The sequence below is a fragment of the Falco biarmicus genome, chromosome 6 (assembly GCF_023638135.1).
Source record: "Falco biarmicus isolate bFalBia1 chromosome 6, bFalBia1.pri, whole genome shotgun sequence".
Classification (NCBI taxonomy): Eukaryota; Metazoa; Chordata; class Aves; order Falconiformes; family Falconidae; genus Falco; species Falco biarmicus.
Genome location: NC_079293.1, coordinates 72776208 through 72788612, shown reverse-complemented (window position 1 = coordinate 72788612; position 12405 = coordinate 72776208). Strand labels below are relative to the sequence as shown.

Here is a 12405-nt window from a genome sequence, read left to right as displayed (position 1 = left end):
AGCGTGCGAAGCGGAGCCTCGTTTACCTCTGGGTCCTCAGGGAAGATGTTGTCGACAAGTCTTTTGTAGCGAGGACGCAGAGCACCGCAGCAGCCGCACACACCTGGAAGAGAGGAGACAGAGTTGGTCAGTAGGGATGAAACCCTCAGTTCTCGGGCAAACCCTCGCGTGGAGGTGCCTTTAGTGGAAAACATATCCTTGGATTCAGTGGGGAGGCCCAGGAAGAGGACAGGGCACCCAGCTGATGACATCCCAGAGTTTTGCAGCCAAAAAAAAACAAGGGGAGAAAACTGCAGCTGAGAGGCAGGGAATTGGCTAGTGACCAGCATCATTTGACACAGGACTGCAGGGTTATCTGCTTTTTTTCACCCAAGAAAACATCCCCCAGAGAACAAGATGTCCAAAGTTCCCCTAAATCTGTGCTTCTCTGTCTCGCAAGTTCCCCTCTCGCAGGCCCTCAGATTGAGAGCTCTTTTGTCCAACTCAAGGACACACTACTCACACCCTGCCTCACGCTCCCCACGGAGCCAGCAGCGATAAAGAGAGCACAGGCTGCTGGGGACAGCAAGAAAGAAAACAGAGAGAGAGCATCTTATGAAGGCTATGAAAGGAAAACAAGTTTTCCTGTTTGCAGCTCCAAAGCTGAGCTGTTGAGAAACAACAAGCACCTTCGATGCCCCTTTGGGCAGCCTGACCACAGCCTTTCTCCCCCGAGGGGATCACCAAGCGACCTGTGTTTCTCAGGTCACCACAACCATACCCAGCCCCTCTTTTTGAGGGGCTTCAGACAGAGCAGCAGAACATCCCCGATGATGCACCAGCCGTGCCCTGCGCAGCCTCTCCGAGAGCCAAACCCTCTCGCAGCAGCAAGTCCACAGCCCAGCAAAGAGCGGGCACTGGCTGCATCCCAGCTCGGAGCGAAGCGATTAGCCCTAGATGCTAAATATCCTAAACGGGGCTGCGATCCCCTGCTCTGCTTTTGGGGAGCTGCCGAGGGAGGAATGGATCATTTGCAACCTGGATATTTCTCCCTGTGCTACATCCTGATTCTCAGGGCCATGGCACACCCTCCGCAGCAGCCAGGGATCCCCCGTCTTCAGCCTGGGGACAGCCGGTGGTCCAGGTGGGTTCTCAAGCATCTGTTGTGCTCCCACACCATGCCCCAAGCATGGGGACAGCTGCAGCACCAGAGAGTTCAGCATCTGCGGGCACCTCCACCATGATACATCACCCTGCATAAAGCTGTGCCAGTGCTGCCCTGCCCACCAGCCGCTGATGAATATCTGTAGACTTTGTTTATTTAAAAAAAGGGGGGGGGGGGGGGGGGGGGGGGGAGATTGCTCGACATGCTACCCTTCCCAGCACCGCTCCAAGGGCTTTGCACACCAGCATCCCCTTGCTCCGTTCGGCACAATGCATTTTTTCCCCGGGGCCCAGCGTTCCTCGGATGCTGCACCCCACAGAGGAGGCTGGTGTCAGCCACCCCAAAGCACCAGCCTTTGTGAGCCCAGGGAAGCGTGAGTAATTTGGGGCTGGTTTTTGGCAACCACTGCCTAGAAGCAGAAGCCGGGGGGACAAAGGCTGCGCCGGTGGGAGCCGGCGACCGCTCCTGCTGGAACGCATGAGCTCACGCCTGCTCGCGCCAGCTCCCGGCGCTGGCACCGCTCGCTTCCTGCAATGTGCTCGCTTGCTTCCCGAGCACATCGCCTCCGACGGCGGGTGTTCACGGGGGGGGGGAGGCAGCCTGCACCTCCCCTGAAAGCTGCTGCTTGCTTTGGGGTCCCCTTTGGGGCCCAGTGCTCCCAGCAACGCTGCAGCGGCAAAGAGCTCCTTCCACCTCTTGTGCTCTCCCTGCCAACCCCTCCACACCTCCCCGCTTTCCAATATTCTGTTTCTAAGTCTGGTATCTGCTGTTCTCCCTCCTCCCTCGTCAGCTGCCCTCAATCGATTTCGCTTTTTCCAAAGTACCTTTAATCTGGCCTCTTAATAAATTCTCATTTGCCATTCACACAAACAAGCATCTGATGATCTCCTGAATCCTCTTAATAAATTCCTCTCGCCCAGGACAGCCTAGCCAACGTGACTTATCTCACCTTGCTGGGCCATGCATCCCTGCCAGTGTCCCAGCACAGGTACGAGCTCTCCCCGCAAAACAGCTGGAGAGTTTCCCCGTAAGCGATCCTATTAGCCAAGAAGCCAGGTCCCCTCCACTCCTACAGCCTTCTCGACAATTATCTCACCTCCAGAAATGTGACTTTAGAGTATTTTCAGGATTAATGCACATTCCTGTCTCTGGAAGAGGAGCAAAGAGCTCAGCCACGTTGCCAATCCACCACCCTCATCCTGATGAATGAAGCTGAAGAGCAGACACAGCACAGATCCCATCAATAATAATTACAGAATTAAATATAATGCCTTCCCTCTCACCTAGCATGACTTCTTCTTCCAAGAGTAGAAGATTTTTAAGGCTTCACCTAAAGAAAGCAGCAGCGGGAGAGAGACGAAGACCTGAAGCACCTGCCAGGAGAGGGGACCCGGGTGCCCCATCTGTCCCACGTGCCAGGACGGTGAACATGGTCCAGACAGGGAAAGCAGGAACATTGCTCAGCCCAAAGTACATCAGGTCACCAGTGGGTAGGACCCCACCATGGCCCAGCAGAAGGACAGGGCTTCCTACAACGCAGCACCCCTGGGTGAAACTTCTGATGCCTGGTACGAGGGCTGAGCTCCCCGCAGCCAGGCACAGAAGGGGTCTCTCTGCTTGCATGAAACCAAGAGAAACTTTCCTGCCCCAAACCACTGCCCAGCCCAGACCTACACAGGCACAGACAAGGAGACCATAAAACCTTAAAAAAGCCCAGTAAAAATGACACAGATCTTGAGGAAAGAGGAAGATTTTCCCTTGTTTTATTTCCCTGCCCCGAGGGCTCTCCCAAGAGCCACAAATCCAAGTCTGGTCCTGATGCCAGGGCTGAAATCAGCCTCATGCTTGGTCTATATGGGACCCCCCTGACCCTCACAGCACCAAACCCCAACGCTGGGGCTAGCAACATCCCCCCCAGCCAGGCTAACCAACAAGGGTCTCAGACATTTCTTCTTCCAGGCACCAGTTTCCTTTAGCACCCACCACACCGACCCCATGCACCTTGTACCCTCACACTGGCACCGCAGCCACAGCTCCAGCCGGAGCAAGGTGCCCACCAGCAGCATCCCCCCCACGAGGACAAAACCTCGCAGCTGCAATGCATTCCTCCAGCCCAGGCTTGCACGAGGTATTTAGAAACACAGAACGATGACACCTGAAGGTCACCAGCAACCCCAGCGGCTTTGCCCTCCCAGAAGATCCAACCCAGCAGCCTGGGGAAAAGCCAAGGTACCTGCTCCAGCCACGTGCAGCATCTCCCAGTCGCTGGCAGGGCCGGCGGCACAGAGCCGCAGCGCGGAGCCGAGAGCCCAGGTGGTCAAAGCCATCGCGTCCCAAGCAAACCGGGGGACTTGGGGTGCCGCGGATCGTTCTTCTCCCCGCCGAGCGGCGGCTGAGGCCGGCCCAGCGGCAGCATCGCTGCAGGGGATGTTCAGCCAAGCGGGAGCAGCCGTTTAAATAAATAAGGGAGCTTTCAGCACGGCTGCTGAGTCACCGAGGCGGCTCCGATGGCAGCTGGGAATGGCACCGGCTTTGCTCCGCCGGTGTCTGCACCGGTATGCGGGGGCGGCCGGCAAGCCGGGCATTTGGGAGGGCCCCGAGCGGGTGGATGGACAGGGGTGGCTCTTCCAGGTCCCTTGAGCCCAAAGCTCTCCCGTTCGGCACATGGCTCACCATTCATTTGTGGGCAGCCCTAACGAGGGGGGAGGCTCGGCGAGTCAGAGCTGACCCCGAAGCAGCACCCAGGGATGCAACAGACACGCAAGCAGGGACCTGCACGGTGCGTCGTGCTCTCCTCCTGCCGGCAGCCCACCGCTGTGGGAACCAAGGACGTGGATTTTCTTAAAGATCAGGTAAATCGAGGCATGGAGGAATGTGAGCTGACCCTCTCCCTATGGAGGGAATAAGTTGGGAAAGGCAGGAGCAGCACCGGCTCGCACAGCTACCTGTGATATACGAGTGTCACCTTTGTCTTGCTCTCACCTGGGGCACCTTAGTGGCATTTATTGGGCTCTTTACCACCAGTCTCAGCCACAGCAGGTCACATCTGCGCTCTCATGGGGGGGGGGGGGGGGGGGGGGGAAGGGCAAAAAAGGGCCTTTTGCTTTGCTAGCTCTGCTCCAAGAAAGTCTATCTAATTGGGTAATTACAGTCTTTCAGTCCCAGCAACTCTAGCTTGCTAGCAGCTAGCATAACCCCCACTTAGCTGCTCTGACAGTGGCATGAGCCCCGAGGACCTCGGATAAACTCGTTGCATGTGTTTCCAGGAGTGGAGTTCACTGGTACCAGCTGTAACTGGGGTTTTTAGGATCGAGCATGGCCAGCTGAGAACAGGACACTGGCCCAGCTCACCTCCCGAAACAACCACGCACTCTCCCAGCAGTGCTCTGACCATAAGGCTTTCCTCGTTAATCCCCTACCCTCTCCCCATTTTAATGGCATCCTGGAAATACGCATGGCTGGGAAACCTTATGGCCATATTATTTGAGGCCTGGAATTTACTTAATAAGGGCACTCCAGCTGATCGCAAATAAATCTTAATTAAATCACACAAAATCCCTCATTAAACCTAATATCTCATGAAGGTCGCTCCCTTAACCCCAGGCAAAACCACCGGCCTGAAGGCAGGGGTTGTACTGCCAGCCCAGCACTGTCTTCCTCCGAGCCCCACACCGAACCAGAGACCTTTCCCTAATCTGCTTACCAAAATCTCATTTATGCAGCCGACGTGACAGTCTCCATCATACCCATCCTCTGACTCCCTCAGCACTTTAGCACCCAGCAGGTGAGCCTGCCCAGGGAACATGGTGAAATCTTCCTGTTACATGCTAGAAATGTCACCGAGCAATATTCAAGTTGGTCCAGAGACTCATTAGCTCTGTTTTCCATCCACCCTGTGGTGGACAGAGGGATGGAGCGAGAAGCCCCAGCCCATGGGAAGGGAGAAAAAAAAATATCAGGGAAGGCAAGAAACCAAGTGATGCTGGCAGACAGAAGGGACAGACAGTGCTGCAGGCACTGAAAGAGATGTAGGGCACCACTTGCACACCCTCTCCTCCCCAGGAGCCGTCCCCAGGGGAAAGCTCAAAGCCATGAGCAGGCATGGCTGTGAGCTTCCCCAAGGTAAAGCTTTGCTCAGGTGCTCCTTCGAGTTTCTGCAACCAATTTAATAGCCAGCAAAATCTACAGTAAAAATCCAGCTCCAGCGCCAGCCAGCCTCCATTTGCCTCTGCACCCCTACGGCACCAGGGCAGATCCCAGTGTAAATCAGCACGACCCCACAGGCCTGCAGAGCTGTAAAGCAAGCCAGTAAATCTCTTTCTAATCGCGTTTAAAAGAGCCAAATGCAATGGGCACCAATTAAAACCACGGCCCAATGCCCCCCTCACAGCATGCCATGCCGGGAACAGGGCGAGGACCAGAAGGTGCCCCGTGCCCTGGCAGGGAGAGGCAACAGCAGCCCCCAGGCCAGGAGAGGATCTGGATAGAGCAGTTCAGATCAGCCTGGTGCGAAGAAGAGTTGTTGGAAAAGAGCGGCCCTGGAAAGATGGGGGACCCTGGGTGGCTGCATTAGACTCCCACCATCTTCCGTACGGGAGGAAGTAGTGGGGAGGTGGCCAAATCCAGCTCCCCCCCCCCCCCAGCTCCATACTTTAGAGCAATATCCTGATGTTAATTAATAGTTCCTGACCTTCCTCAACAGTTCAGGCTGCACGGCTGCGGCTTGCTCCCTTCCACACTTGTTAATCGCCACTCATCCAAGTGTCCTTCGGTAAGAGTCACCATCTGCAAAGGGATGCTTCTAAAAGCTGACAACTCATCTGTGAGCAGAGACGCTTTTGAGGATGTTGCAGAAGACCCAGACCGCCAAGGGCAGCACAAGGCAGCACTGGTCACAGGGAGCTGAGTCTCTTAACGCCGTCACGAAGGGACAGCAAAATATTTCGAGGCACTGACAGCAAAGGAAGAGCAGAGATGCCTGGGACTGGCGAGCCAAGGCTGTTGCTGCCAGGACGTATTTCTCATGTCGCTGAGTGGGATGGACAGGAGCATGCCAGGGAGGGAAATGCTCTCCCAGACGTCGCCTGCAGCCCGCTCGGAGCCATCGGCGCAAAGCCTTTTAGCTCAGCAATTAAATTCGCAGCTTCCCCCTGGCATTCCTCCACGTGCTGCTCTCGCCTCGCTCCCACTGACGCAGCCAGGGCTTGCCGGGGCAGGCACTGGGGCGGGGGGCACGAAGCAGCTCCATGCAGAGCCCCAGCACACAGCTTTGTGCCAGGACCCGTGCAGTGACCCCCCAGATGGGAGCTGCTCCAGAGGCCAAATCCACACCGGTACCAGCATGTCTGAATCCCACCTGGATTTGCCAAAACATGCTACTTCCCATCTCCCCCCCTGCTTCCAAATCCTGACAGCACAAGGCACGCAGGCATCAAACGCAGCTCTAACAACTCCGTGGTGAGTGGCAGGACATCAATCAGCCTCCCTGCGAGCTTACACCAGCAGTGGATCTGGCCCTCCATTATTTACACTTCACTGCTCAGCTGAGCCTGCCTCTCCGACACCGCAGCGCACGTGGAAAGCTTTAATAGCAGCCAGATTAATTAATATTTCACAGCGGTGATTAGATTCGGGCATCAAGACCACACCAGCCCCTTTGCATGGGAAACCACCCATTAAGGGCAAAGCTGTGCGCCAGTAGGCTTGCATTATGTACCTGGTGTGCCGGCAGTGCCAGTTTGAGGGGAGAAGAAAGGAAGTTAAGCACCTTAATGGATGCCTGGTTTCATTATACAACACACGGCAGAGCAATTGCTAGGGGGGAAGAAAAAGCTTAAACAGCAGGAAATTCACTCAAACTCTGGCCCCGAGGCAGCTCCTCGATGATGTTCACCAGTTGTCGCATGGATGTGGTGTGTCTGGTCCGGACCATGTAGGTAGAGAAGCTCCAGTGGAGAATGAGAGTCCACCCAGCATCAGGGCCAGCCTCCAAAAACTGCTTAATTAAGAGCCAGGTTCATTTTGCAAGACCTGGCATTGCACAGAGCCAGATTCAACAGAACGGCCAAGGACATGGGAAGGCTTCAAGTCTGAAAGGTTTTAGAGAAAAAAACCCCATGCAACCTCCCTGTCCTGTTTTGCATGTTCAACAATAACAAAAACCCCCAACACAATAAGGATCTTTTGAGATGCTGACCACACATTTCTGTGGTTTCCTATTTCCCCAAGATACGCTACATCAAAGCTCACAGCCAGATTCAGGTTTTGGCAGAAAACTTGACTGAAGACCCTCATTTACTGAGATACAGAAACGTGATGGGACCAGCCACGGCTATGCTTTCTCTCCAGCCTTTCTGGCTTGTTTGCAGCTCCTCCGAGGGCGAGCAATTCCAGCTGCCAAGGCAGAGCAACCTGTGACGGAGCTACAGTGCCTGCAAAGGGATCAGCCTAGAGCGGAGCATCTCTGCAAGTGCATTCTCTTATGCAATTACTGATTGCGCAAGCAATTACCAGAGCCTTTACGTGGTCGGGCTTGATGAGCTTCGAGGGGAGAAATGCCAGCTCTTGGCCTGGCACAATCCCCTTTAGCATTTGCTCCAGGCAGAAGAGTCCTCATCTTCACTGCAGGGGTCAAATCCTGCCTGGACACAGCAATGTCGCCTGGAAGCACACCAGGAAAAAAGCCCTGGACTTGGCCACAGCCATCGAGGTTTAACACAAACCCATATGAGAGCTGTGGCAGGGTGGATCAGGAAAGTCCCCTGCACTGCTGGGACCACAAATAGCCCCTTTTCCTCTATAAGCACTGAATTAATTTGCAGATCGTTTTAGTTAAAAAGCAATAAAAAAAATGCAAAAAAAAAAGAAAAAAAAAAAAGGCTTAATTGCATTTCACATTCCCCTGCTGAGCCATCCAGTCCCACCGAGCACTATTTATTTAGTGCAAAACCCATCCGCTTGTGCGGCTGCTGGCTGTGACTCAGTGGCACGCTGGCAGCCCCAGACGGCTTGCAGGGGCCTTGCTGGCGCCCACCACCGACAACGCCTCCTCCCTGGGTAGCCGAAAAACCTCATTTTCCCTACTCCAGCTGCTGTTGAAAAAAAAATTTTAAAAAAACTTAAAAAAAAAAAAAGGGGAACCTTCTCTATTTCCAGCTCCGCTGTCGTGGGAGGAGACAGCTCGTGCTGGCGAGCAGAAAGCAAAGTGAGGGAGCGTAAAGGAAACAAACCGCAGCGAGCGGTGGCCGGGCTGGACGGTTGCGATGTGGCTCGCAAAGGCTTGCCACGGCCGCTCCGACACACACTGCCATCCCAGCAGCTGCCAAAAGTATGGGGGAGGCCTGCAGATAAGCCTTACTGGGAACCCCCCATGGAAACGTGAACCCCATCCCGTCTCCACAGTTCCCGTGCTCCCCTCCATGCTCTCCCTACAGCCAGCTTTCAGCCCAACGAACTCACACGGATTTCTGAATTAAAGCCCACGCTCCTGGAGATGGCAGTGAAGCGGGATGGTTGCTGGCAGCTGGGTACACAAAGCACTGGGCTTCTCCCCCAGCCAGGGCCACCGCACAGCCCCCCATAGGGCAACCAGGCTGTCCTGCCAGCTGAACAGCAGCACCTCAGCTCCGGTGGTGCGCAATCTCCCGTTGGAGCAGCCAAGCCTCAAGCCTGGCTGAGGACAGAGAGGTCCCACCGGGCATCAGGGACACCAGCCTGAAGGCTCGGCTCACAAACCCGCCGTTTGCACAACTCCAGCCACCCCAGGCCAGGTGACAGCACAGCTGGGGGCAAAGCTTGCCTCCCCCATTTTCACCGGTGACTGCAAAAGGAAACCGAACCCGGGCTGCAAAGGGGCGCAGACCCCCAGCAGCCCCGCTCCACGCACACGGCCACCGCCACGGCACCACACCACCAGCCACGGGGGCCAGGTACAGCCATGCCAAGCACGACACTCTTGGCTCACACACGGGCACCAGCTCAGCACAAGGTGCCAGCACTGCAGGATTAGAGGGGATGCAGAGGGCAGGAGGGTGGCCTGTGCCCCCTATGTTGCCCCTCTGACCACCTCCCAGGGAGGCAGCAGGTCCTGCACCGCTTCATGCTTTCCATGGAGAAAAAAACATCCCCAGTCACCCGTCCCAGTTCCCCCAGGCCAAGAGACAGTTAAAAGAGAGATTAAAAAGATACCAATAATCCTGTGCATTCCTAATGCACCTTTCATCCAAAGTATCCCACAGAGCTTTCCAGCTCCTGGATGCTTTCCAGGACCACGAGCCGCAGCAATGCCTGGCCGTGAGTGCTACCGGAGAAGGGACTGTCCCGGCTTTTGTCCTCAAAGTCACATTCAGGTCCCCAGAGATGCTCTTCCCTTCCCCTCCCCAAGGAAACACCGGGTATTTCAGACCAGCGGCTCCCCCAGGATGCTAGCAGAGGTGTACCCTGTGGGTAAGAGGAGCCGTGGCCCAGTGCGGCATTGCCATTCCCGGTGGGCAGGACAGGCTGGCCACTGAGCCAGGATCTCAGGGGACAACCAGAGCATGTCAAACCCCTCGAGCCAGATCATAAAACCGACACCAGGGGGGCTGGTGGGGCTTTAGGGACCCACGACTCAGGTCTCCCCCAGGTCTGCAGCGGGGCTGGGGTCCCCTGCAGCTCCTCGGCAGAGAGCATGATCACCTGCTCCAGGCTGCTGCAAATGGCTCGGATGATAACGGCTCCATGCAAATTCATGTTTGCCAGCAGCACAAATCACCAAAAGAAACCCCCCCTCAAAGATCAGCCCAAGCCCCAGGGTGGATGCACAAGCCCTGAGCGAGGCAGGGAGCTCAGATGGAAAGAGGACCAGCAGGAGCATTTGGGTATCAGGGCCAGTTGTCCTGCAACAAGAGGATCACCGCCATCCCATGCCAAAGAGAGGTCCCATAGTCGGAGCAGGTGAGGGAACCCCAGCGTGGTGGGGGGCTGCAGAGGGGCCACATCCCCGGGGCACTGCAGCAGCTGTCACCAAAGAGGGAAGCATCCCCCTCGTTTTGCGGGTGGAAAAATACCAGCTGGGAGACCTGAATGACTCAACCGAGGCCACAGAGGAGTCAGCACCGTGACGAGGAGAGGAAAGAAACGGAACCCATGCATCCTGCCTCAGCGCCCCCCCCCCGCCCCGGCCCCACTAAGTAGAAACCCACACCCCAAGCCCACCACTTCTGCTCCTTTCCCCACCGGAGGCAGGTGCTGCATCCCAACACATCATCCCAGCGCACCTCAGGACCTCCCATCTGTGTTAACCCCACTGAGCTCCAAAGCACCCCAGCACCCATGGCGGGGGTAAGGAAGGGGAGAGAAGGAGTGTCAGCACCCTTCCCACCCATCTCCCTCCTGCCACATCCCACCACACACTCACCCCTGGCACTGCAGTACCTCGCAGAAAGGGGGCTCGGCCCCCCACACCAAAGTGACCCCACAGCCCTTGGGGTGCGCTGCGAGCCCCCAAGGCAGGACACTGGTCAGGGGCTCTCTCCTCTGTAGCGCTCGCCCTGCACTGACAGCCTGGGGAAGGATGCTTGGGTACCAAGGATTTAAGAGCCACCCGGCCACCCCCTGGCCCTTCCCAAAAGCTCCCAGCAGCTTAGCGCAGCCACTGCCCGGGGCGGGGGGGCGGCCAGCTGCTCTGCCAGCTGCTCCCCATTACGCACTCGGCATCACCCCACCACGCTGCCTGGCTGGGGACACGCGACCCCATATGCCCGCCCTGCACAGGAGTGACACCAGTGACAGCATGGGGGTCAAACGGCAGGGGGGGGGAGGATGGCATCCCCAAACACCTCAAGCTTCAGGGGCCTATATGGGATTAGGGTCTGCCCTATGCCAGGGACCAGGCAGCTCCCCAGGTGGCTGGTCATGTATAGGACCCCTGATTCTGGGGTGGGGGTGACACTCCCCCCGCCCCCCAAGTAGCCAGGTGGAGCTGAAACACCCTATATAGCACCCAAGTCTTTCCGAGATGCCCCAGCAGCATGGGGGTCACTGGTCCCATAGAGAAGCACGGTCCTCCCAGTCCCGGGGAGCAGGTGACTCCAGGAACATGGGTTGGGGTGGGTAGGGGGTGGTGATTAATGAACTGTAGTCCCCCAGGATGGGGGCAATACCCCAGTGATAGAGGGGGCATTTGCAGCCTTTTCTGGGACCACAGCGTGTGTCCCAGCCCCAAAGGGGTGACTCCCTCCAGAAACTGGGGGACGCACAGCCCTGTAAAAGACCAAGGTGCCCCTCCCCAAAACCCAAAGAGGGGCCACCCCCCAGTAACTAGGGAGATGCACACCTCTGCAGTGGACCAAGGTCCCCCCAGTAACTTAGGGGTTGCAAAAGATCAATGTCCCCTCAACCCCCGAGGGGGGCTCCCCGCAGTAAGCGGGGGCCGCACAACTCCGTACAGGACAGAGGCTCCACCCCCCACCCCCAAAGAGGGGTCACCCGCCAGGAACGGGGGGCGCACAACCCTGTAAAGCACGAGGCCCCCCAGCCCTGGAGGGGTGAGCCCTTGGCCGGGCCCCGGGGGACGCACCGCGGGGCGGGGACGAAGCCCAAGTCCCCGGGAAGCGCGGGAGGGGGGGGAGGGGGGTCGCGCACAGCCCCGGCCCGGCCCCGGCCCCGCTCCCGGCCCGCCGCGGGCACTCACCGTACATGGCCGCCGCCGCTGGCCCGGCCCGGCCCGGCTCGGCGCGGCTGCAGGCGGCGGTGCCCGGCCCGGTTCTGCCCCACCGCGCGGCGCCGGCCGGGGGCGGCACCGGGGGGGCGGCACCTGGGGGGAGGTACCGCGGCGGCTCCTCCCGCCGGCACGGCCGCAGCGCCCGACCCGCTCCGCCCGGCGCGGCACGGCCCGGCAGCGCCCCCCGCCCCCATCCCGGTGCCACCCCGCCGGGCATCCCGGTGCCACCCCGCCCCCATCCCGGTGCCACCCCCGCCGGGCATCCCGGTGCCTCCCCGCCCCCATCCCGGTGCCACCCCGCCCCCATCCCGGTGCCACCCCGCCGGGAATCCCGGTGCCACCCCGCCGGGCATCCCTGTGCCGTGCCCCCGCAGCAGCACACCCCGCCGGGCACCCCGGCCCACGCGGCGCCCCCCGCGTCCCCCCCCCCCGCCCCGCGGCGCGCCCCAAACCCGGCACGGGGCAGAACCTGCACGTCGGTGCCCCCTGTAACCGGTCCACCCCGAGCATCCTTCCTCCCCGGTACACCCAGCGCTCTCCCCCCGTGGGAGGGGATGCA

At 58.3% G+C, this 12405-nt stretch overlaps 1 protein-coding gene across 5 annotated transcripts in view; it reads right to left on the bottom strand.

The window, feature by feature from the left end:
• The window catches only part of EFR3B (EFR3 homolog B), a 40891-nt gene extending 28962 nt beyond the window's left edge, over positions 1-11929 (bottom strand). For 2 of the 5 annotated variants that reach the window (XM_056344394.1, XM_056344395.1), the window contains exons 1-2: positions 3378-3684; positions 27-103 (exon numbers count right to left, since the gene is read on the bottom strand). In XM_056344394.1, the coding sequence (XP_056200369.1) occupies positions 27-103; positions 3378-3471 (171 nt within the window). In that variant the 5' untranslated portion in view covers positions 3472-3684. Of the gene's footprint in view, positions 1-26; positions 104-3377; positions 3685-10541; positions 10686-11816 lie in introns of those variants that run through there. The other 3 variants (XM_056344396.1, XM_056344397.1, XM_056344398.1) reach the window with 3 other exon arrangements.
• Positions 11930-12405: the final 476 nt, after the last annotated feature.